At 42.1% G+C, this 26,511-nt stretch overlaps 1 protein-coding gene across 11 annotated transcripts in view; it reads left to right on the top strand.

Annotated features, from left to right (window-relative positions):
• Positions 1 to 26,511, top strand: part of LOC139459664 (spectrin alpha chain-like) — a 72,652-nt gene that overhangs the window by 8,179 nt on the left and 37,962 nt on the right. For 6 of the 11 annotated variants that reach the window (XM_071241271.1, XM_071241279.1, XM_071241277.1 and 3 more), the window contains exons 2-18: positions 5,929 to 6,189; positions 7,838 to 7,963; positions 8,520 to 8,660; positions 8,917 to 9,000; positions 9,509 to 9,613; positions 10,192 to 10,283; positions 10,585 to 10,729; positions 11,189 to 11,305; positions 11,965 to 12,138; positions 12,929 to 13,030; positions 18,786 to 18,923; positions 19,315 to 19,425; positions 20,098 to 20,175; positions 20,977 to 21,132; positions 21,950 to 22,154; positions 23,375 to 23,487; positions 24,174 to 24,188. In XM_071241271.1, the coding sequence (XP_071097372.1) occupies positions 5,938 to 6,189; positions 7,838 to 7,963; positions 8,520 to 8,660; positions 8,917 to 9,000; positions 9,509 to 9,613; positions 10,192 to 10,283; positions 10,585 to 10,729; positions 11,189 to 11,305; positions 11,965 to 12,138; positions 12,929 to 13,030; positions 18,786 to 18,923; positions 19,315 to 19,425; positions 20,098 to 20,175; positions 20,977 to 21,132; positions 21,950 to 22,154; positions 23,375 to 23,487; positions 24,174 to 24,188 (2,154 nt within the window). In that variant the 5' untranslated portion in view covers positions 5,929 to 5,937. Of the gene's footprint in view, positions 1 to 422; positions 667 to 5,928; positions 6,190 to 7,837; positions 7,964 to 8,519; positions 8,661 to 8,916; positions 9,001 to 9,508; positions 9,614 to 10,191; positions 10,284 to 10,584; positions 10,730 to 11,188; positions 11,306 to 11,964; positions 12,139 to 12,928; positions 13,031 to 18,785; positions 18,924 to 19,314; positions 19,426 to 20,097; positions 20,176 to 20,976; positions 21,133 to 21,949; positions 22,155 to 23,374; positions 23,488 to 24,173; positions 24,189 to 26,511 lie in introns of those variants that run through there. The other 5 variants (XM_071241273.1, XM_071241282.1, XM_071241281.1 and 2 more) reach the window with 2 other exon arrangements.

The raw sequence follows: 26,511 nt of genomic DNA, 5'->3' as shown, positions 1-26,511 counted from the left end.
TTCAAATATAGGCAGCAATGTCTCGTAGACTGAAAAGTGTTGATTGACGCTTCAGAGGTTAAAGCAACACCAGAGCCATTTTTGAAACCCACTTCAAACCTCCTTTTAACCTAATGAGACAGTGTATGATAAAAACAGCCTCCCACGGCAGTTCCACTGGAGACAGAAATACGTCGACCATCTCTCTTCAATTCCTTCCAACATGACATAATCAGATAGCTTGCCTACCGTGGCTTTAGTTCCTGCAACACTGCAGAGCAATGCAAGCACACTCTATCGATCTGCCTGAATCAGTAATGATTGCAGATGGTTGCCGTGGCAACGTCTCCAGCGGATCTAGCCGGCCAGCTCTGGCAGAGTATCAGCAGCAATGGTTTCCTCGGCTGTCCGACCCGACCACGGCTGCGCTACCAGACTGAAAGTATCGATGTAGATGGCTCTGCCTCACTGCTCCCTTGACTATTCACCAGCCAACAGTTGTTCCGTGAGGTGCCTTGGGGTTGTGTCTTTCTACCGGCAGATTCCAGCGGATGTTTAAATGTCCATTTCTTGAGCAGTTCCCAGACCTGTTTTTCCTAACTGTCACCCTCCTTCTGTTGGCGTATGCTATCTACTATGGCCTTTTCTGTCTAACACTTTACCTCCTCTCCACCCAGAACAGGAGAGGTATGTACTAACATCCAGTAACCTTTAATATCTCAGTTTTAACTCGTTATGTTGAGAGTGACAAGGGCAAACTGACTAGTCAGCACAAAATGCTTAGTTGTCAAAAATATGTTTGGGCTGTCTTTTAGTTTCAATCATTGTTAATTATTTAATGATCCTGTTTCGTATGTCTTTTATTCTCTAACTGATTTAAAATTATTGTTATTAGTGGTAGACACTTTTATTTACTTTGCTTTGTATCGTATACGATGTTTTATTCAATCCACAAATATGGTTTCTTATTTGTTTCATTTCATTCTGAGGGTTGATAATGATATGCTTGTTTTGTTAAAAAAAAATCAGCCACGATAGAATTCCTATGAATATAATGATAAATTTGTCATGAGCGCGAAGCTCTTAACTCCAGTTGAAGACATTTTCAATGTGGTTAAAATGGTTGCAGTAGGCACAATATTTCTATGGACAAAGTGAAGGAAGTACGAAATGGTGGATTCTTTTGTATTACCACATGATACAGGTCATGATCTGACATTGGTTTTTCTAGACCTGCTTCGGGATCGATATTCGGCCCCAAGTCTGCAAATGACGGTAAAAATTCCCATTTTAGAATTAAACATTTCCCGATCTTCATGCTGTTATAGTTGTAACTAATGTTATCAGGTTATGGCTTTGTAGAAATGTCTTGTCTTTCTCTTATAATGTGACCAACAGAACAAGAGGCTTTAATGCTTAGTTTTACATTACTACATTGAATGCAACGTTAAAATTCATTGTTAAAATTCAATGTTGAAATACATCTGGATTTTTAGAGAGAAAAATCACAACTTAAGTATCAGTTCATGTTTTGAAGCAAGGAAAGATTCTTCCAAGTTTGCTTGCCAAAGAGCACTTAGTTGAGAATGTTAGATATTCCGCCGTCAGATAAGACACTATTGACAGATGAATACAATTGACCCGTGAAGATCCGGGGTAGAATAGGTCTTCAGCAACCCATGCTTGCCGTAAGAGGCGACTACGCTTGTTGGAATCAGGTGGTCAGAGGCTAGCTGACTTATTTGATGTATGTCATCGTATCCCAATTGGATCGATGGTCATGATGTCAATCATTGGATTGTCTAGTCCAGACTCGATTATTTACAGACTGCTGTCATATGGCTTGAATATTGCTGAGTGTGGCGTCAAACAACAAGACAAAAACAATAAAATAAAACAATCCTCAATCCATACACCATGTATACATAATGAGTATTCAGTTCTTCATTGCGACTCATTTCTAGTGTTCAGGACTATTGTTGCCATGTTGAACAAAGCAGTCATAATCTTGCTGCTTTGCCTTGATATTTTATTCGCATGCTATGCCATCCTTAATCGTTGTGCATCAGAATTAATTTACATCACGGTTTCTAGAACATGCAGAATGGATTGATTATTGATGTCTCAGCTTGAAATTGAGGAATGTTTACATGTTATGCATGTTTGTGATGTAGCTGAACATAGTTAAAGCTATTTTCTTTTCAATTTTGGTGACATTTTACAAAAGTGGAGATTTTAAATCTTTCACCTCCCTTGGAATTTACGTAGTTGTCAGACAAAGCCTCAAAATTGTCTGAAGTCATTTTATGTTTGTCTAATTTAGTTTTTGTTTGTCAGTGTTATAAACCAACCTATAGACAACTGAAAGGGCCTCCTTCCTTAAAAGGGCCTTGTCATGAAAACAAATTCATGTTCTCCCAAACACTAGTTAGTCCTTTACACCATTGCAAATCTAAACGGACTAGTATATATATTTTACAGAAATGAGCTGTGGACTCAGGCCTCAAAGTTGTGACTAAAACAGTCGCCAATGCGATCTAAATTTCAATTTGTCTCCTGTCTAAAATTCAGAGGTAGCCAAATGACTACCTTGAAAAATATCTTATGGCGACTAGATTTTATTGCTTAACAGCTGATCGGGGAAGACACGTCTGCTAATAATTGTACCCCCAAATAATTCCTCTTAATGTCGACAATAAACAGAAATACCTAAATATTTACGTAATTAGTATTTTATTTCAGTTTACAATGCTCATTGGATAAGCAAGGCTATACTTATATAATCTAGTTATTGTTCAAGTCACAAATAACAAAAATCAAGTACAGTTTCCACTTATATACAATTCCAAGACTAGAGCTATGACTTGTACAGATTGTAGTAGTTACTTGATAAAAGATAATTTCAAATGCTTTTGGCTACCTACAATATTGGCATGAATGTTACCACTCGCTACTTGGACAAAAATGCCTGTAGCCATATGGCTGAGGCCTGGGACTAGTTCGATTTGACAAATGGTGATTATCTCTGAACTGTGGCCTTAGATATGTTCGTGATGAAACTCCTGTGATTTGTCTCGCTGAAAAAAGTGAACTTGGTTTGGAAATATATTTAGGCCTACTGCCTTATGTTTTGTTAATCGATCAAAGACATTTGAAATTCATTTAATTATAGCTGTAAAAGGTCACTGTGGCCCATCACAGTCTAGGTCGAAGGAACATTCCTGGACAGTCGATAATCAAAGCGTTGATCCCTCATTCTGAGCCCCCTCATTCCCTGCACTTACTGCTGGAGATTTTTGTGGCAAGATTGAATTAGATCTTCCACATTATGGGTTTCAACGGCTTAATCAATGACCAGACTGACTGATACTGGCATTAGTGGGAGACACAGCCTCCATGGATATCTTTGGTGTGTCGTGTGAATTATCTGTCAACTTGATATAGCTGGAACAAATTGAAAATAGATGTTAATATCTTACTTATCATGTCACTTGTATCATGTGTATCAGTCTATGCCAAACAAAAACTTTGGATTGACTAGCCCAAAATTGGCTCATATCATCTTTAGTACCTTGTTTGGTATTTTGTAAATTTTGTAATCTCACTAGATTGAACAGAATTCTAGACTGAGGCTTCGGACAAGTTGTTAAAATTGCAGACTTATTTCATTTCATGGTTTATTTTCATAAGCTCTGAGATCAGTGGTTAAAAATGATCATAGAACTGAAGAAAAGAAATAATTTATTTGGATGTGTTAAAATTGTGCTTTGGTAAAAAAATCACTTCTGTTTTGACCATTCTACATGGAGCTAGCTGATATTGTTTTTAACAGACTCTAGAGGGACAAGACTTCTGAAGCATTTTAACATGGCTCCGATTGTTATGCTATTCGAATAAATAGTTAAATAGGTATGAGAAGAAAACAACTTAAAATGTACCTGTATTTAACCATTTTTTTCTGAAATCTTCTTACTAAGTACCATGATCCACCAACAGTTAGATGTTACATGGTACATGGAGTTGCTGTCGAGGATAACATGGACGCCGACTCACGGTAGTACTGCAGTGGTGAAGATACGGGGTAGAATGGGCAACCCATGCTTGCCGTAAAAGGCGACTATGCTTGTCATAAGAGGCGACTAACGGGATTGGGTGGTCAGACTCGCTAACTTGGTTGATGCATGTCATCGTATTCCAATTGCATGGATTGATGCTCAATGTCAATCACCGGATTGTCTGGCCCAGACTTCATTATTTACAGACTGCCGTCATATATCTGTAATATTGCTGAGTGCAGCGTTTAAGAACAAAGAGAGAAAGGAGAAAGTACTATTGTGGAACTCTGAAACAGCATGATCTTAAGGTTTCCCTCGGGCCCTTTGTTGCTCCTGTGGTATTTGAATCTAGCATGCCTAGTGATCCATAAGTCAAACTTTTAACATTGGTTATGACAAGGGCCCCTTCACTTTCCTTTTTAATTTCGAACATTGCTGAAGACAGTGCTATAGTATATCAGGTACACCTTGTAAAGATACTAAAGATCCTGGTTAGAATTGGTATCCACCCACACACACTTGTGGTTAGAGGCGACTAACGGGGTCGGGTTGTTTGGTTCAGACTGGATGAATAACAGGCCTTCCTCATATCATGCATATCGCTGGAATATTGCTGAGTGCAGCATTAGACAACCTCACTCACTCACTCACTCACTCACTCTAGCCTAGTTGTTAAAGCGTTCGCTCGTCACGCAGAAGACCCGGGTTCGATTCCCAACATTGGTACAATGTGTGAAACCAATTTCTGGTGTCTCCCCCGATATTGCTGGAATATTGCTAAAAGTGGCGTAAAACCATACTCACTCACTCACTTATTAGTCACTCTAGTCACTCTCTCACTCATGTCAACTGACCCTTAGGTTATGACGAGGATCCCATGACTTTCATTCTTAGGTTCATACATTGCTGTAGACAGTGGTTCAGTATGTCCGGTACACCCCCACACCAGTGTTTAGCTGGTTCCAGTGATTCTGGTGATTCAGATGCTGATGATGTACCAGATTTCATAGTTACTTAGTATGCAGAAAGTGCCACACTGTTCAAGCACGACATACCTGTATGCCATCTGTTGCACCTGTAACTCATTACCTGGCGAGGATCAACATTGTCTTGATTGCTTTTTCAGCAAAATTTAATGAAAACGCATTATGGTAGCTTTATGGCAGATGATATATACTGGGGTCGACTGATGATGCTGATCATGTTGCCGACACTGAGTCATATGGGTCGAAGGTTATGTTTTAGTTTGTAGACATAACCCACGAGTCAAAATGAATTAGTTTTAGTAACATTAACAGTGTTAGTATCAACTGTAATATTAAATAACTAAAAAAAAAAATAGATATATTATCATGGTAAACCTTATTTTATATATATTTAAAAAAAAACCAACTTATATCGCTAGTCCTGCTTGAACATGAAAAATGTGTTAACTATGTTTACATTTTCTGTAAGTTTAATTCCATTACTATTTGTAGGAAATTTAAAGCATTGAGAACTGGTTGAACATTATTGACCTCAAGTGCTTAGGGTATGAGGAGTACCATCTTTGGAATTTTACTTGTCCTCTGCACAATTTAGTTGCCTCGGGCTTGCTGAATAGCATGAATTTTGAAGGCTGATGATATTAAATACCAAATGATAAGTCAGAAATCTGAACATGTAGAAAAGATGAATCATATATTTTATCATTCAAAATGGTGGTTTAAGAACATGGTAGAATGTGTGTACAGTTACCTTTATTCTCTTTAAGATCTTGGTTCTCGCTGTTGCTAAACCAGGATCTGAGGACATACCATGACAGTTGACCAAACATTTTAAGTTGTCCAAGACAATATGCCTAGTGTACACCTTCCCCGATCCGGTAATCCAAAATGTTTTCTGTTTGTTGCAGACCCAGAAGATGTCGACGACAGAGGTCCAGCCTCGCGAGATAAAGATCCTCGAGACAGCAGAGGACATTCAGAACAGGAGAGATGAAGTGCTGTCCCGTTACACCAACTTCAAGTTCAGCTGTCGGGACCGCCGTGACCGTCTCGAGGACTCCCGCCGATACCAGTACTTCAAGAGAGATGCTGACGAGCTGGAGAGTTGGATCCACGAGAAACTGCAGACTGCCTCGGACGAGAGCTACAAGGATCCAACTAACCTGCAGGTAGATACTGTCAACTCTCCTGGCATGTTCAGACAGGGATTATCTGGACCTGCTCAGAGGTCTGCAGCCAGTGTCAGTACAAATTCTCTGATTGGCAATACAGGTCATGTAGTTATAGTTTAGACCAATGCTATGGTTTGGTGGAGGTGGCTTGTATTCCACAGGCTTTAGTGCTTAGTTTTACACTTAAGCATTGATGCAATGTTAAGATACCGTATTCGACGTAATTAGCGCCCAGGGCGCTCTCAAAATTAGACATAGGGGGCTCTTATCAGAATATTTTTTGCTGAAAAAAGCAGAGTTGAAAGATAAATTTCGTGATTTATGCTGACAGCCTTAAAATGTTTATGTACGACAGATATATATTTTCCAGAATTTAATTGCCAATAATAAAGGGTGCATATATATTATATGTGAATAGGAGAAGAAAGCGGTGCGTATAATATGTGAAAAGGGGTTGAAAGGGGTGCTAATTCGGATTGTTCACAAGCTAATATATTAGCAAATCTCGCCGCAGGCGCTTATTAGAGCGGGGCGCTTATTAGTTTGAATACGGTATGTCCTAATGTGGGAAAATAAAGATCTTTAGCAAACATCCCAATTTTGAAAAAGTGATATTTTCCCAGTTAACCTGCCAAGCGCAGTTAGTTTAAAATCCTAGATTAGTCCCTGGATAGATAAGCCCTAACTGTAACTGTTTTCGTTTGTTTTTTTTTGCTTGAGGTGCACCATAGGTTTTATTGCCGCCTGATAATGTCCGTAGTTTTTTGCCACTAGCCTGAATTTGTTGAACTTTTCTATCGATAAACCAGTCAATACATTCATTTGAAATCAGGCTTTTTTCCAACATTGTGCAACTCTCCGTATATCAAAGTGAAAAGACAACTTTAGAAAACCCAACCTACCTACTCTATTTTTGGATGGCCTTTTATAGAGTTTACCTTCTTTTCAGCCTATATGAAATAGTGTTCCCGCTGGCTTTGAAACTGACAGTTCTAGTGGACTGGCAGCTCTAATAATTTACCTGTCTCTCCCTAATTTTTGCCAGTCCCAACTTTCAACAAAATAAAAATGTATGAAAATAACCTGGTTTTCAACATCATGTCCAGTGCAAAGATGTCATCTCTGAAATAACTTAATTAGATCTATTCACACAAACTTCAGTCACAAATGTCTCCTTTTTTAAAAAATTTCGAGATGAAGTCACTACAAAAGGATATTTAACCTCGAAGCAAAGCAAAATGTTATTTCCTTGCAATAAAAATAGACACAGGGAAACCCTGATGGTAACAGACAAGTAGACTTCATTCAAAAAAATATACTTTAATTGATATCGCCAATGTTTTGTTCAACAACAAAGATTTATATGGTACTTTATTTGCCGGTCCAGAGGGACTGGCAGTCACCTGAATTACCGATCAAAGCCTAATTTTACCAATAAAAAACTGGTAATTACCGGTAAACAGGAACACTGGTGAAACATTTTAATTTGTGATTTTTATTTACTGGTCCTGAAGGTAGAAATGTGTACAACATATTTTCATTGCTGGTTTTCTATATTTTCAAATTGAATGTTCATTTTGCAATATTTTGCAATATTTTGCTCTTTAATGTCCGAGTATACTGAGTTGTTTTGGGTTTTTTTCAGGCTAAAATTCAGAAACATCAGGCGTTTGAAGCCGAGGTTGCTGCACACAGCAACGCCATTGATGTCCTGGACCAGACTGGAAACGAGATGATCACCCAAGGCCACTTTGCGTCCGAGATCATCAAGGTAGGAGGACAATATCGGCATGACGGAGGTGATCAACACGATGTCTGTCAATTGTAGAGAGTCTGAAGTAATTCTCAATTTCCCAGAAAGAGGATCCTTTGATGTGATATGTTCAACTGGTAATGGTTGTGTGAAGACAATATATATCTGAAAGAAGAAACAAGATTGATATTGAAGTACTGTAAATCTTGAAATTAACATGAGTGTGAAGTAAGTGTGACAAATGTGAGTGGTCTTTGCTCGCATTAACTAAACTTCACATTTATGTCTCGAAAATAACTATCAACAGTAAGACTAATATAAATGAATATAAACACAAACAACTATGTATTCCACATCACATATTTTGAAGCAGCAAATGTAACAAGCATCTAACAATGTCTTGCAAAGAACAGAATGCACACAATAAATATTGTCTCATTTTGGGCTAGGAGTCAGCAGTCATATTTATCAGTGTTACCACTGGCTTTTGAAACTGCCAGTCCTGTGTTTGTTATTGATGCACCTTGATGAGATGTGCCTCATGTGTTTCTATAATGTCTCCCCCCATCCACAGGAGCGCCTCGATGAGCTGCACCGTCTGTGGGAGCTGCTGCTCCGCAAGCTGTCTGAGAAGGGCCTCAAGCTGCAACAGGCGCTGCGACTCGTTCAGTTCCAGAGAGAGTGCAATGAGGTCATGTTCTGGATCTCTGACAAGGTTAGTCATCTATATTCCTATTGCCAGATTTAGAAATGATCTCTCAAATCCCACATCTTCTCAAAGAGGTAATTCTGACTTGATTCCCCATGCAATTAGCTACTGATATCAAAAGATCAATTATTATTGATTATTGATCAGTTACCCTGATCATGCTCCTCCTCTTTTAGCCTCACCTCACACACCCACGCTCCCACTATAGTTTTCATGTTTGCAGTTGCTAAGGAATATTAATCACATGCTGTTGATATTGCAGGAAGCATTCGTGACGTCCGAGGAGTTCGGACAAGACTTGGAACATGTAGAGGTACTGCAGAAGAAGTTCGATGAGTTTCATAAGGTGGGTAGCATTCATACTCAGACAGGAAAGTCTTCTTGACATCACAGAAAAAAACATCTGTCGATGATATAAATTTTAATAAAGCAGTTCTTTCTGAATTTCTAAACATAACCATTACGTGAAGTTAATTCTGTTTCAATTTCTTGACAAGTCTGCCATTACTTGATTCCTGTGAACCTTATACTTACTTAATGCACTTCATTTTGAACAATAATTTTGGATTGCTCGTTAATGTTTACAATTATTTATTTCAATCAGTGCTTGACTGATGGGAGTGATTTTATCCCATTTCTTGATCATAAGTTTCGCACCCAAATAGCATGAAATCAAGCATAAAAAAATATAAAAGACCTAGTATTGATATTAATGACCATTGTTTCTGTACATGTTGATATTGTTCTTTACAAAGGAAGTTCTATGCTAATATGGCATTTGCTACATTTGGCCACTTTCTAAATGGCATTGTGTGTTCATGTTGTTGATGGTTGATAGATGTTTTCTTTGGCAGGACTTGCAAAACCACGAGGACAAAGTGACAGAGGTGAACAGCCTTGCGGACAAGCTGGTGGCAGATGGTCACCCTGACGAGGAAACTATCAGACTGCGACAACAGGTGAGTCCTTGCCTTGTATCTCACTACAGTTTTCTAAATCCTTTAATATGTTTAATCAATTACCTCGTAATTTGATTCACTTCGAGAAGTAAGACCTGTTTTATTGTAATATGGATCAATCAGATCGTCTTCACTAAGGGACGCCATTTTATTTGAAGTGAATGCAATTGATATGAGAGGTGGAATCTGATTGGTCAGTAACTCGTAATAGCCAGTGGTGGTGCTAATATCGAGCCCAGCAATTCCAGCCTATTTCGACAAGGTTTGAAACTGGACTTTTATAGTCAGTTAACACCCTTGCCTCACAACAGTTGAATAGTGTATCACTCCATAACAGCAATTGAAGTGTATGTCGCTTTATTTTAAGGGTATATCTTTGCAGTTGAAAAGTGTTAGTGTTGAACTGTGGCAGCAGTTGAAGGAAAACACAAGCCAGGAGCCGAACTAGTCGGGTTGTAATATCAAAACAAGTTCCTGTTCATGTTTTGTGCCAATATTATTTCAGCTATGACTGTGATAGGTAACCATGTTTTGTTCCTTTTGTAAGTGTGCTAAATGTGCTTATTGTTGTGCTTCAGGAGGTGAATGAGGCTTGGCAGCGCCTGAAGCAGCTCTCCCTGCTGAGACAAGAGAGACTGTTTGGAGCTCACGAGATCCAGAGATTCAACAGGTCAGTATGATGAAATAAATCTGTTGACAATCCTGTTCAACAAATGATCTTAGTACTATGGAATAATGGCAGTTTTAACATCAAAGTGACACTCTCTCCCATACATTCAGTGTCTTGCTGTCATTCGACATGATCGTCAAAACGTGAAACTTGACACAGTTCAAAACATTTCTTGCATGCCAAACAGTTACATTTACTGTCATCTACATTTGCTACCTTTCCAATGCCTTCTTGACAACAGCTTATTAGAGTAACCTCCCTTGCATCAGCATCAGTTAATTTTTGTTTCTTTTTCTGACAGAGATGCTGATGAGACCATCTCGTGGATTCAGGAGAAGGATGCTGTGCTGTCGTCTGATGACTTCGGACGTGACCTGGCCAGTGTGCAGACCCTCCAGCGTAAACACGAGGGAGTGGAGCGCGACCTTGCTGCTCTGGAAGAAAAGGTACAGTCATGGTCCTTGAAGATGTGAAAACTTGGCCCAAACCTATTGTGGGACATCTTATGTATAACCTCCGTGGGGACTCCGGGTTAGAATTGGTCCATTGCAAGTTATGTTAAGCTCCTGATACAGAATATAGGCTCTATAAAAAGAAGTGCAGGAATTTATCTTTGCTTTCAAATTAGCCTTAGCCGGCAAATTAGGAGCAAATTGTAAATATCGTTCACGACAGAGATCTAGTGATCTGCATCGGTGACTTGGTTGATAGCGTCTTATCGTATACCGATTGTGTGGATCATTAAAGTTTGTCTGGTCCAAACTCAATTATTTACAGGCTGCCATAATTGTTGGAATATTGCTGATAGGTGTCAAATTTCAAACAGTTCAAATAAAATGTACCATTTTTGGATTAATGAAGATTGTAGTGCCCTGTGTTTTTGAGTGGTGTTGTCGTGGTTACAGGTGACCGCTCTGGGTGCCGAGTCCAAGAGGCTGCAAGAGATTCACCGGGAACAAGCTGGGCAGATCAGTGGCAAACAGCACGAGATCGAGGAGAACTGGGATAGACTCAGGACCAAGGTACGATATGTTTAAATGTGCAGGCTCAAAGCCTTGATCCTGAAAGGCTCTATGTCCTGCCCAGGGCTATGATGCCATGTATCTACATGACCAGTTAACCATCACATATTTATGAGAACACAGAAATATAAAGGGAAGAAATTGTCAGTTTTAGAAACAAAGTTACGAAATGTTTATATAAATAGAAATTAGAAAGGTCTCCTTTGTATTTGGGTGATCTGAACACTGATTTATTTATAGAGCAGAAATCGTTTTTGAAATTGACGCTTTGCAAGACTGTAAAGTTGTGCTGAGTACAAGTGAAAATCCAATAATTTTTTGTGTTTTTTCTCAACTGCACTTATTGCAGGCTACGGTTAACAACAGATTGCAGAGCAGATAAATTGCTGTTCAACATACTTTACTGGAAATTTAAGCGTGTACATATGGTGAAGATTGTCGATCTGTAGTATATATAAACAAGTAAAAATAAACATAGTCCAAAATGAAGGTTATTTTATTTCAGTACATTTGTTCTATACATGGTATAAATTTGATGCAAGTGATATTTATTAGCCTATTTTTAACCAGCACAAGAGCAGTCTTGTCAATGGGTAATCACTTCCAGTTATGCCTATCCCTCTGACTGTCTAGTGTTAAGTCATGTCCTATTGTTATAGGCATCGGGAAGGAGGTCTCACTTGGATGATTCCTACTACCTTCACCGTTTCTTGGCGGACTTTCGTGACCTCGTGTCATGGATCCATGACATGCAGGCAATCATTGCTGCTGATGAACTGGCCAAGGATGTGGCTGGCGCTGAGGCCCTACTGGAGCGCCACCAGGAACACAAGGTAAGATGGGAGACATGCTGTTCTTGTTGTTACGTTTGTTACGGTAAGGGGGGTTGGGGAACATGTGGTTCTTCTTCTTAAACTCAATCATTGCTTTGGATCTATCTTTAAAATAGAAGCAAGACACTGAATAGATTTCCTTCTGAAAACTCCACATAATAGTCCAAAGTGTGGCCCCAGCCCATGTCTGTCATTGTGAACTCTGACAGCAAAATCAACAGGATCGTGATAGCATGCTGAGATTTCACTCAAGAGTTAACCAACCGCCTCCATGGTCTAGTGGTAGAGATTTCGCCCGGAGAGCGGAAGGTCCGGGGTTTGATCCCCGGCCGCGTCATACCAAAAGACATTAAAAGATGGAACTTGTTACCCTCTCTGGCGCTCGGTATTAAGGGGCAAAAACAAGGACTGGTCGTCTCGGAGTCAGTATACTGTGTCTGAGTGGGGTGTTCATGTTAAACTGCGGCATGGTATCTCAGTGAGCTAGCACTATAAATCGGCTTCAGTCCGGACAAGTACAAGCAGCCACACAAACACACACACATACATGCACGTCGCTATATAAGTGCAATAATCTTGGACGCGACGTCAAACCCTATTTCACCTCACCTCACCTCAAGAGTTAAGCTGTTCTTTCTTTCACGACATAGCATCTTTACCATTACAAAATCTCAAAATGGAGGACATTTTTATATTCTTCTTGTTCGTCTTCTTGTTTGGTTGTCATATTGTAGATTGTTTGGTATACATGTATCAGTGCCTTTGTGCATACTCCGCTTTCATCTTCCAGGGTGAGATTGATGCTCGCGAGGACAGCTTCAAGTCAACAGCTGAGGCGGGGCAGAGATTGGTTGACACCAACCATTACGCCTCGGATGAAGTCCATGAAAAGGTAGAGTCACATGTCTAATTAATTGCACAAGATCTGCAACCTAAATTTTTTAACTTATCCTGCATTACTCCGTATTGCATTTACTGCTGTCTTTGACAGAGTGACGAACTGTGTGAGATCCAGCTGCTGAAGAAAGTTGTCCCAACCAGCTCAGGAGGCAGCGCCCTCTCACAGTCGGCACGTGACCCGGAAGTCATGACGTCACACAAAAACACATAACTGCTTTGTCACCTCCACGGACGGACGTACTGTGTATCCCTTGTGGAAATTAAAGCTTATTATTTGTTTTTTATATTTTGCGTGTTTCTACATTCATTATATGCTGCTACATTGTTACCTGTTATGGGCCGTGACCTTAGGGTCTTCCCATTCGTAAATTGTAACGTTTATCGCTCGTCTGTGGCTCACGTCACAGTAATTTACGGGCGCAATGTTGTTCCCGCCATTTTGTTTTCTTTCCCGCCATTTTGGCCATTCACCACGTGGCCACGTAATGTCGTGTTCTGCGTTTTGAATTCTCTCTTTGGCTTGGGTAATACATTACATTTATGTATGTTGTTTTGGTGTGCTTAAAGCCTTGCCTTTTCGCTACCTCTCAGCGTAATTGTTTCTTCTCATAAACTTCAATATAATACGAAGTTTTTGAGTTACATTATGTCTCCCGTACTCTGTGGTTTTGCCACATGGTTACGTGTTTGCACATGGTTATGTGTTTGCTTAAAGCTATGCTTTTTCGCTACCTTTTAGCGTCATTGTTTGATCTCATAAACTTCATTGAAATACAAAGTTTCTGAATCACATTATGCTTCCCATACTTTGTGATTGGCCACATGTTATGTGTCTCCCGGCGCATCCAGCGCCTCCGATGTCTCGGCGCCTCCGGCGCCTCCGATGTCCCGGCGCTCCCGGCGCCTCCGATGTCTCGGCGCCTCGTGCGCTCCCGGCGCCTCTGATGTCTCGGCGCCTCGTGCGCTCCCGGCGCCTCCGATGTCTCGGCGCTCCCGGCGCCTCGTGCGCTCCCGGCGCCTCCGGCGCCTCTGATGTCTCGGCGCCTCCGGCGCTCCCGGCGCCTCCGATGTCTCGGCGCCTCGTGCGCTCCCGGCGCCTCTGATGTCCCGGCGCTCCCGGCGCCTCCGGCGCCTCTGATGTCTCGGCACCTCGTGCATTCCCGGAGCCTCTGATGTCTCCGCGCTCCGGCGCCTCCGCATCCTCTGATGTCTTCGGCGCTCCCGGCGCCTCTAAGGTCTTTGATCTCATGATCTTCGACGCCTCTAATGTCTCTGGCGCCTCTGACTACTCCGGCGTCTCAAGAGAAGCGCCTATGATATATCCGGCGCCTAAGATGACCTCCGGCGCCCAGATCAACAAGCTTTATCAAGCTCAGATCAACGAGCCGACTATCCGATCTTCTACTGCGGCTTAAGGGGCACCATCGGCAATCGCCTCCCCGGCGCCACTGCCCTCTTCTCTTGCTGCCCTCTTCTCTTGCTGACGTCTCATAACTCGTCACACGGAGAAGCATGGTGAAACAACTGTCGCCGCTCCTGTCGCTACTCTCCCTTCGGTCTTCGGGATCGTGACTATCGTTCTACTTCGTTCCTGGGTGGAATCTTTTCAACCAATAGACAGTTGATCTGATTCAACTTGCCCACTGAGACGTTATCCATAATCCCGTCGTTTAAAGCGCTATGATTCCGGAGAGATGACCTGCGGGTTTCCATCGAAACAGAGCGTCATGTGAACAGCGTCTGTATCAGATTCGACGACGACATCCACTTACAAAGAGTTTACTTTGTCGACATCGCCGACACCAACGCTGTTCTACCCTACCCTAGCGCCAGCGTTCCTGAAAGAGACTCTTCCTCGGCGCTCACCGGGTTTTCCACGACGCCCATGGGGTTCCGTGTTTTATCGCAAAACTCGGGTACACCACTTGATCGCCTCTCACGCAGTTCATTGAGGATTGTCTGTGTGTGGAGTTTGCACCTCAGTTCCGACTCCAAGGCGGTTTTCTCGGCTACTGCGCAGTGTGATTTACATGTCACGTGTCAAGTACTCGGACTGTCAACAACTCCGACCGGAATTAGGTCAACTTACCATGGCAAGGGGTGCCATGTATTTCTACAGATTGGTTTCCATGTCTACCTGTACGCTTGGTGCTACCACTCAACCAGGCGCCTGTCGCAGTCCATCCATGCACGGATGTTGGAAACAATAGACCTCCTCTACCAACACGGCTGTCACGAGGAACCTTGTTTCATCAACCCTTCGCTGTAAGAACGATAGCGCCTATAGGCGTTCAAGGGATGGAAAAGATCGCCTTCCTTCGTCCGGTTTGATCTTTTCGACTACGACACCTTCCTATCTTCCGCCTTGACTACCGGACACAGTGTCGATTTGATACTTAAAGTCCCTCGGCCGTCCCACTGACCCCTGTTGCATACCTGCCTCGTATCGTGTTGTCGTCCTCCATCGTCACCTCGATATAAGAACAGGAGTACTTATACGCCGCTTCAGGGATGAAAACGATCTAATTACTTCGTGCAATGGCCATATTGCCTCGACTTCCTACTACCCGGTTACGTCGATGCCCCGGCGGTCGATTGTGAAGCTGGTTTACTTCGTCTACTTGAGGTTGGCTCGCAGGCGATCACACCTTTTTCGGAATCGTACCGACGGTACGCAATCGCAGACCCCTGTTGCTGACTACCTCCCCTGCCACCTTGTCAGTGGCTAGTGGCCCACACCAGCCCACATTGTGACCACCTGTGATCCAGAGATCAACACCATTGGCACAGCAACAGCCTCGAGATAAAGGCTTATCCAGGACATCGCTTGCTGACAGTGCTTTCTCGGTCACGCCCTGTTGATCGTGTCCACTGCCGACGTCACCGTAGTGTGGTGTTTGCGGACCCAGAGTACTCGCCCCTCTCCCGGCGCTACAAACTCGACCGGCGCCCCCGAGAATCACCATCTTCGGCGTTCCAGGCGCCTCAAGCTCTCCGACGCCTCACGCTCTCCGGCGCCTCAGGCCAGAATATGTCAAACGGTCGACACCCCAACCCTAGATCTGTTTGCCTCATATCTGAATGTGGCCAGCTGTCGTCTTCCATTCCACCTGTGCCGGATACGACCGCTGTGGCAGTCGAAGCCTTCCATCGTTCCTGAGAAGGATTACGCGTGTACGCTTTTCCGACTCCGGTTCTCCCTCCCATGGTTCTTCAGAGATCCAGGCCACTCGACCCCTGCCATTGACTTTGGTCTCGCCTTATTGGTCAGCCAGAAGTTGGGTTATCGACCTCCGAAACATACCCAGAGACAACCCCTGGAACTTCCGGTGTGGTCCAACCTTCTGCTCCATCCACACGGTCTGTTGCCACACCCTCATACCCGCATGTTATCGGCTGCACGCCTGACACACCTGCAGAAAGCCAAGGGCTATTCGGCTAGAGCGACCAAGGCTATTGCTTCAGCCCACCGTCCATCTACAGGGGGACTGTTTGCTGATAAATGATGCTTGTTCCAGGCATTTTGTTCTGACAAACACCAGGATCCGATGACAGCGTCACCGCAGATCCTGGATCAGTTCCTTCTGTACTTGCGTAGCACCCGTCGGTTGAAGGGCTTACCACCCCCACACACCTGGTCGCCATCTACTCCGTTCTGGCCATCCCGGACGATCGGAGAAAGACGAAAATTCCCGACCTACGCTCGTTCAGTCTTGAAGACCTGAAGGCCAAGTTCGGATTGCCTGCGTTGGATCTGAAGGTGGTCTTCAACGCCCTTCGAACCACTCCCCTCGTCTTCCTTCTACGACCTTAAGTAGAAGACGGGTGTTTCTACTGGTTTTGACTACTGCCGCTCGAGTCCATGTACAGCACGCCCTCGACGTCTCCCGTGCCCGGTTCGAATGCAGTACCCAGGGCGCCGTTCATCATGGACCGTACTGGGACGTCAGCGTAAAGACTCAACTCCCAGGACAGCCTGATAGATCATTCCTTGTCCCCTCCCCCCTCGTCCAGTGTGGGTGCCGAGGATGAGGATGAGCGTCATTATGCCCAGTAAGGGCACTGAAGGTTATTCTACGATCTAAAGACTGCCGCAAGTCTAGGAAACACCTTTTTCTGCCGGTCTCCCCTTCGTCGCAGTCGTTGGTCAGCCGGAATACTTTTCCCTGTGGCTCCGGACGGTCATCCTTAAAGCTTATGAGCCGCCGGATTGGACCCTCCCCCCAAAGGCTATCACCTGAAATAAAATGAGATCAGGGCGATCGTATTTACACTGGTTCTTCACGGTATACTGTTCCATCCAGTCGTTCAGGGAAGCCTGTTCGTGGCGATCGGACACCGCCTTCACCAACCACTACTTCCGTGATGTAGCCTTGAAAGTTGTCGCCGGCGTTCACAGTTTTGGTCCCTGGTTGTAGCCCAACAGGTCATCTATCTCCGACGCCACTGATTCTCCGATACCCTGAGCGGGGCCCGTCGACCCCTCTGGTGTTTATCACCCCAGACGAGACGGATCTCTTGCGTTCCGCATTCGCTCTTAGGTCAGTTTTAGTTTTGGGTTACCCGACTCATTCTATTGCTGTCACCTATCCGGGTTTTACTTTTTGCATCAACTCTCGTTTCCTGACGACAGGAATGGTAGTAGATGTGGACACCGGCGCCGACGCCAACGCCGCTGCTTCTCTGATACCTGAGCGGTGCCCGTCGACCTCACCGGTGTTCCTTGCCTCCAGCCTAGAGGGCTATCCTGCGTTTCGCATTCGCTCTTGGGATTGGTCGTAGATTTTGCCGCCGACGGCGCTGATTCTTCGATTCCCCGAGCGGGGCCCGTCGAACTCTCTGGTGTTTATCGCCTCAGATTAGAGGGCTCTACTGCGTTTCGCTTTCGCTCTTCGGTAAGTTATATATTTTGGCAACACGCCTCATTGTATTTCGGTTACCTATTCGGGCGTTTCGTTTTTGCATCGACTCTTGTTTCCTGAAGACAGGAATGGTCGTAGATGTTCCGGTCATCACTTGTATGCGGTGCGGATTCATCGGACCTTGACGAGGGTTTAATATGGTTCACATCTGCAGGTATGCCCACCGGCCATGCCGTCTGATAAAGATGCAATACGGAGTAATGCAGGATAAGTTAAAAAATTTAGTAAAATCTAAATATTTTTTACATTTGTATACTTATCCTGCATTACGAAGTCTAAGTGCCCTCCCTTTCGCTATGCTACCTCCCCACGAAGTTTCAGATGTTATGTTTAAAGCAGTTATGTGTTTTTGTGTGACGTCATGACTTCCGGGTCACGTGCCGACTGTGAGAGGGCGCTGCCTCCTGAGCTGGTTGGGACAACTTTCTTCAGCAGCTGGATCTCACACAGTTCGTCACTCTGTCAAAGACAGCAGTAAATGCAATACGGAGTAATGCAGGATAAGTATACAAATGTAAAAAATATTTAGATTTTACTCATTTTCAGTGTGCATGACGATATAGGGTAGTTTCGTAATCTACAAACTTGCTGGCATGTAACCAGTCCTGTTATCTAAGCTTGATTTTCTTAATGAGGAACTTTAATCTTACAATTATATGTCCCCGTTGTATACTCCCCAGGGAGTTGAGAATGAAATTTGAGTGCATGCTTATCCATTGACTGAGGTAAAAATGTAGCACTGTGAGCATACCGGTGGGCGTAGAATTTGGTGTTATGAAAATGTACTCACAGAACCTCTGACCACATTGTTTTTCCTGTTTGTAGCTGGACGTCCTGCGTCATGAGAAGGACAGTCTCCTGAATCTGTGGGAGGAGCGACGCATTCTGTACGAGCAGTGCATGGACCTGCAGCTGTTCATCAGAGACACGGAGCAGGCTGATGCCTGGATGACCAAGCAGGAGGTACGTTTTTGCAGGACCACCTCCGTGACCTAGTGGAAAGAGTGTCTGCCCGGAGAGAGGATGGACTAGGTCTTTGATCTGATTCCCTGGTCCCATCATACCAAAGGACGTTAAAAGATTGTACTTGTTGTTACCCTGCCCAGCGCTTGGCATTAAGGGGATATTTTCAGAGGTATCAACTGTGAAGCAAGTGTAATCAGTCATTGTCTTAGAGTCAAATTGTTTTAGGATTTTTGTCAGCGATTTTGTCTTCCATATTACCAAATTTGAAAGACGATTGATATCCTTGCAAATGAAACACTGTGTAATTGATGCATTGAAGCAAGCAACTGGGTTTTCGGTACCCTGCTACTTGATGCTATAGTGAACACATCTCTCTGTTATCATGCAGGCTTTCCTGGCCAATGAGGATCTGGGAGACTCCCTCGACAGTGTGGAGGCCCTCATCAAGAAACACGAGGATTTCGAGAAGTCCCTTGCTGCACAGGAGGAGAAGATCAAGGTATGTTGTAGGTCTAGGAAGTACTCAGCTGACATCTGATGGGTTGGCCAGCTGCTCGCTTGAAACGTCTATCCCCTGTGTATAGTGCAACCTTGTTAGTCTGGACCCTGTTTGTTGACAGTTCTGTCCAGATTAATGGGTGTTCACTGTATCACTGTCTGGATACATTGTGATGACAAATGCGCATTCAGTTAATGTTCGGATTAGTTTTCTTTCATTGAAATAGGCCCGTGAAGATCCGGGGTAGAATAGGTCTTCAGCAACCCATGCTTGTCGTAAAAGGTGACTAACGAGATCGGGTGGTCAGGCTCGCTGACTTAGTTGATGCATGTCATGGATCCCAATTGCGTGGATTGATGCTCATGATGTCAATCACTGGATTGTCTGATCTAGACTCGATTATTTACAGACCGCCGTCTTATAGCTGGAGTGCGGCGTTAAACAACTAACCAATCATTGAAATAACTCTCAACGTAATCCTACATTTCATTGTATTTTGTGCATCAAGGTCACAGACATTTTAAGCCCGTTCTTCTTTTATGCTGTTATAATGAAGCTTGTTTAGCGTTTCCTTATGATATTTATTGGCAAAAGTATATAGTTATGGTGTCATGATGATAGCATTTGAACATTTAGATATGTTAATAGCATTGCCTAAATGTTTTTTTCCAGGCTCTTGATGAATTTGCAACTAAGCTGATTGAGAGTGAACACTATGCCTCTGACGAGGTAGCTGCCAGAAGAGACCAGGTGGGTGCAACTAAAATGTTACCTTTTGTTACCTATTTTAATATTACCTGTAGTTACCTGTGCCTTTAACGATGTTAAATGTAGCCTGTTGTTAACTGGGTTAAGCTCTGATTGTACTCTTTCATTAATGATGTTACTGTGGTTACCAAGTTTAGTGTTACCTGTGGTTACCAAGTTTAATGTTACCTGTGGTTACCTAGTGTAAAGTTACCTGTGGTTACATAGTGTAAAGTTACCTGTGGTTACCAAGTGTAAAGTTACCTGTGGTTACCTAGTTTGATGCTACCTGTGATTACCTAGTGTAAAGTTACCTGTGGTTACCTAGTTTGATGCTTCCTGTGGTTACCTAGTGTAAAGTTACCTGTGGTTACTTAGTGTAAAGATATCTGTGGTTACCTAGTGTAAAGTTACCTGTGGTCACCTAGTGTAAAGTTACCTGTGGTTACCTAGTGTAAAGTTACCTGTGGTTATCTAGTGTAAAGTTACCTGTGGTTACTTAGTGTAAAGATATCTGTGGTTACCTAGTGTAAAGTTACCTGTGGTCACCTAGTGTAAAGTTACCTGTGGTTACCTAGTGTAAAGTTACCTGTGGTTATCTAGTGTAAAGTTACCTGTGGTTACATAGTGTAAAGTTGCCTGTGGTTACCTAGTGTAAAGTTACCTGTGGTTACCTAGTGTAAAGTTACCTGTGGTTACCTAGTGTAAAGTTATCTGTGGTTACCTAGTGTTAAGTAACCTGTGGTTACTTTGTTTGATGCTACCTGTGGTTACCTGTATTAATCTCTGTTTACTGTGTTCCAGCTTCTCCGCCGTCGCAACATGCTTCACGAGAGATCTGAGCAGCGCAAGCAGAAACTGGACGAATCTGAACAGTACCAGATCTTTGAGAGGGACTGTGATGAAACCAAGGGCTGGATCAATGAGAAACTCAAGACAGCCTCTGATGAAAGTTATTTGGTGAGGCTGCCCCTCTTCGGTTGGTCTTGTAGAGACTTGAGGATAGAGACCCCTGTGATGTATTGTTGCAGTGGAAACACACGGGGACACCCTCTGAAAAGCCTGTAATTCTTCTAGTCCTCTATACCTTCAGGGCTAGCATATCAGTAAACCTACACAAACCCTGGATCCATTCTTGTTCTCGCAATCTCAAATTACCTGCCCTTAATTTTCATTAGCCATTCAACATTCAAGAGACAAGCAAAAAAAATCCCTAAAAAAATCTCTTTTTGGTGGAATGGATGTCTTCATATCCAACTTCCTCTCCCATCTCCTTTTCCTTTATACCTTGATGTTTGATTGGTCGGTAAAATATTAATGAAGTTCAAGGGCGGGTAATTTGAGATTGTAAGAACTGCAGGAATGAATTCAGGCTTTGAAGGGTTAGTGTAGGTTTACTTAAATATGAGCCCTGGAGATATACGGGATGACTAACCCTGTAGATATACTAAACATTAAACGACCTGACTTTTGACTGGTGCTAAATACCAAATTAAATTAAGAGATATCTAATTTACAGTAAGACTACCTCAAATTTCAAATTTAGATTTATCTCCTTATTTTACACCACTCCTTGTTTTCTGGACGATTACACAATATTGTGAAACGTACCATCATATGACTTGTAGAACTACATTCACTGACTCCATCAATGGTCCTACAATAACTACTCTACTGAAAACAAAAGTAACTTCTCGTTAAAACTTGTATAAGTGTAATGAAGAAATATTTCATTTTATTTGTGATTGTCATATAATGATCCTACTTTCTTTTTCAGGACCCTACAAACCTGAACACCAAGCTGCAGAAACATACCAACTTTGAGGCCGAGCTTGACGCCAACAAGAACCGCATTGTAACGATCAAACAGACGGGACAGGATCTCATCGACAACAACAACTTCCAGTCACCGGCCATCAAGGATCGACTGGATGAAATTGACGACCTTTGGGCTACTCTGCTTTCACAGACAGAAAAGAAAGGTATGTAAGAATTGACTTCAATATTTTTGGGGTAAATATGCAAATATATGCAAATGCCATAGAATCAGAAATCATGATTTATTCATGCAAGATTTGTAATGTGTCAGTAGCACAAGAGTCATGTTAAGATTTGTTTGTTTTGAATGGTAACATGATGTGAATAGTAATATTAATTAATATGGGTTGAGGGGCGGTGGTGCAGCCTAGTGGTTAGAGCGTTTGCTTTCACGCCAAAGACCCGGGTTTAATTCCCCACATGGGTACAATGTGTGAAGCCTATTTCTGGTGTCCCCCGTCATGATATTGCTGGAATATTGCTGAAAGCGGGGTTAAACCATACTCACTCACTCACTCACTCACTCACTCACTCACTCACTCACTGTAATGGGTTGACTGTCCCGTCTGTTCCTATGACGAAACAGGACAAATGTTGCATCGTACAAGAATGTTTTAATAGGGGGGACATGGTCGGCCCAGTCGTCTAAGCCGTGATTCGCTGTGCAGAGTTGCGTTCCTTGGGCACGCCAGAAACCCTGATTTTGGGTTCGAATCTAACCTAAGGGACATAACTCTATACAGAGAGTTGGGGCTTCTTGGAGATATAAGTCCCCTGTTCTTGTGGATGGAGCATATGCATAGAGAGCGGAAGGTCGGTTGTTCGATCCCCGGTCGTGTCATACCCAAAGACGTTAAAAGATTGTACTTGTTGTTATCCTGCCTGGCGCTAGACAGTAAGGGGATAGAACTTGGGAGTCAGTGTATTGTGTCTGTGAGGAGAATGTACTTAAAGAGGACTTGGGCACAGCAGAAACTATGGTTGTGGGTTCGAATCCCGGTTCGCCCCTATTATATTTCTAGGTTTCTCAGCACCATTCCCGTGCTCTTGGGTTTAACCGAAGTGGTAAACGTCCGAGACCTGCATCACTTCGGGCTTTCCACCCACATTAAGCTGACACGCCGTGATATAACTGGAATAATGGTAAAAGCGGCGTTAAACCCAACTCACTCACTGTTTTATAAGGATAAATTGTATTTTTATTGGTAAATAACTGAAATATGTTTTCTTTCAAATTTGTTTTATGCAATGGAGTTTTAACATGTGTCATTGAAATGTCTTTCCATAGTATTTCAATCGAGTACCGTTCATATTTTGAGAGATTTCTTGATTTCTTGATCCAGTTCAATACATCTTTTGAGAGATTTTTTTATTTTGTTGCCAGGCAACAAGCTGAAGGAAGCTGCCCAGCAGCAGCAGTTCAATCGGAACATCGAGGATGTCGAGTCATGGCTCGTGGATATCGAGGGTCAGATTGGTTCTGAAGACTACGGCAAGGTAGGTTATCAAGCGTGGCCTCTTTCAGAAACCAGAGTATTTCTACCTTGCGGATGTCTGACTAGTGTAGATTCCTACTCTAACCTTTATTGGTTCCGTTTCCTTTTGTTGATTTTTATCTCTTAACTAATTCTGTCATAGTTGTATTTAAAACCATTATACTTATGATAAAGCAGTGATTGTTTCCCATTCCGCTAATGGTGTATTTATAACATAACAAGTTGGATTCCTCGTATCTATGCATGGAGATTAACATGTCTGAAGTTATAATTTTAAAGTAACTAATTTATTACAATATCTTTTTTAGAGTTGATTTACAGAAGCATGTTTAACATGTGATTATCTTCTTACAGATTCTAACCATTTTTAAGTTTGCTAATACCATGACTAGACCAATGATAACAGTACCCTTAGATTTAATGATCCCATAGTATCAACTTGTGGGTTGGTCCACCAAATTCCCCTCAATTTCCCATTTTCCCTCTGAGCATTTCAAAATGCTGTGACAGTTTCTCAGGAAGTTTTAATCAGTAAGAACTAAGGGCAGGTAATTTGCCCTAGGTTGTGAGAGTTGTCTCCCTTCGACAATGAAAAGTGCCTGAGAAATTGTTAAGTCACTTTGTTGCCTAACATCTGTCCGTTCATTTGCTTCAATCTTATTTGGTTTTCTTTGTGACTTATGACAGCTGACTCAGAGACAAGTGAGTGGAGGTTCAACCAGCTGCTATTACATCTTTATATTTGCATAAAGGATTTACAACTAATGAACTATTGCCAAGTTGATGACTTATAAATCAATTCTAATGCCTTTTTCTGTTGGCTTATTCTAAATGCCTTATAACCTGTGTTAATAACATGTTAATATTAATTGAGGCCATTTTTTAAAAAAACTAGATCAATAGTATTGATTTTCTCATATTGTTATTCATATCTTACTTTTGTGTGCTCTCTCTGTCACTTCCATTACTCTAAGCATTGTTTTTGTTTTTTAACAGTTTGTCTTTTATCAAGACCTCTAACATTTCTCACCTTTTAGTTGTCTCATGAAAAAGATGAAATTTGGCTGTACTAGCTAGTTGTAAATCCACTTCTTTATAAGGATATAGTAAACAGCGGGTGTGTCCTTATTTCAGGTTATTCTCCTACATTCTTATCACCTATTTTTCCGAACTGTTTTGTTGCATCAATTTATTGTTATGCAAATATAAGCTTGGTTTCAACTTACTTTGTCTTTCCTGCAAGTATGTTTGTATCCAATGGCTACATACTACATATTTAGAGAAGCGTTGAGTGGTAGACGTTATGTAGGAAGGGGTAGTGCTAGGAGAATGCTTGGTGTATGGTCAATGACTATTAGCTTAAGGAGAAAGTGTGCATTTTGACTTTAGAATATTGTAGTATTATTGCATACAAGGGGAATGAAAAGGTTGAAATTTGATGGAACAATTGTTTTTAATAAATATTTGCTCTGAATTAAAATTTAAATGAAATTACCTCTTGTACTGATTTTTTATTTAATTAATTATGATTAATATTTTGAATGAATTCGATTTGAACATGAAAATAATATATTCAAGCGCAAGAGAATATATATCTTGATATATATGTTTTTGACACAAGCACTGATATGTTTTCATCCCTTTTGCATACATAGAACATGTAGAAACAGTATAATGTAGTATTGGTGTTAGAATCACGCTTACCAAGTCAGTAAACTCGGGAATAACAATAGCACAATCATGAAATGCTGCCACCTAGTGAGACTAGTGTAATTATACACCCATCACCTTTCACTTGTGATTTATTTGGTTAATGAATTTTGCATTAATTGCTAACAATACACAAGTGTGATGTCCCGACTACTTTTCACATCTTGCATTATGAATCATAACCTGTTGATACACAACTTATAACTTACTATCATGACATATGACCTGCTGGTAGTACTGACTGAATGCATGTTCAGGTGGTGAATTTAGGATATATTCTACCTAGCATGATCAGCTCGAAGTTCACTTGGTTGACATTTTACCCCAACAGCATGGATGAATCATCGATCATGGGTTCGTCCCCTCCAGGCCCAGACACATGGAAGACTCACGGTGTGGCTGAAATATTGCTGACCAAGCTTCCCTCACTCATAATGATTCCATAAAGTAGCATGTAACCTGCATGCCTAGTGTCCTTCAGCTTGTATATGACAGAGGGGACTCTCAGGATGATCCCCAGGGAGTTGAGAACCTCACGGATGCGTAGTCACATAGACACCTAGATAGACATAGTGTTCACAGCACCTGTTTCAAGTTATAGGTTCAGTACTGGGTACTTAGTGATCCGTTGTGTTATTGCACAGGAGTGTCAGCTGCATACATTACATCTAGAGGTTTTGCCGTGAAAGGCGACTGTGCTTGTCGTAAGATGCGACTAACGGGATAGGGTGGTCAAGCTCGCTGACTTGTTTGATGCATGTCATCGTATCCCAATTGTGTGGATCGATGTGCATGATGTCAATCACTGGATTGTCTGGTCCAGACTCGATTATTTACAGACCGCCGTCATATAGCTTTAATATTGGTGTGTGCGGCGTTAAACAACAAACAAACACACAAACATCTAGAGATTAATATTTGACTACTTGTGAAACATTACATGTTAACATTTTATCTAAAATTATGTAATCTATATTTAATTGGAAGATTTAACAAGCATGCAACTTCAGCCTCTCTTCTGGAGTTTGTGTCTGGTTACATTCTATTAGACTTAATAAGCTTATCTAATATGTGTCCTCATTATAACACTAAAGTCTACTGATGTTGAGAGCCAAGTAGTCTCCAATATTTGGCACAGACTGCTAACCTACAGTGTATATCGACTAAAGAGGCAAAAACTCTATATTGTTTGTTTTTCAGCGTGATGTGAGTGCCCATTGCTGTTCAGTTACACAGAAACAGTTGCTTGTGTATACATACTAATGATATGTTTGTCTAACAACTGATTGCTTTGAACATAGCACTACCCCTTCAT

This window comes from Haliotis cracherodii, unplaced genomic scaffold, assembly GCF_022045235.1.
Source record: "Haliotis cracherodii isolate W230 unplaced genomic scaffold, xgHalCrac1.p SCAF_13, whole genome shotgun sequence".
NCBI classification, from domain to species: domain Eukaryota; kingdom Metazoa; phylum Mollusca; class Gastropoda; order Lepetellida; family Haliotidae; genus Haliotis; species Haliotis cracherodii.
The sequence above is the reverse complement of the archived record's forward strand: the minus strand, read 5'-3'. Positions and strand labels throughout refer to the sequence as shown.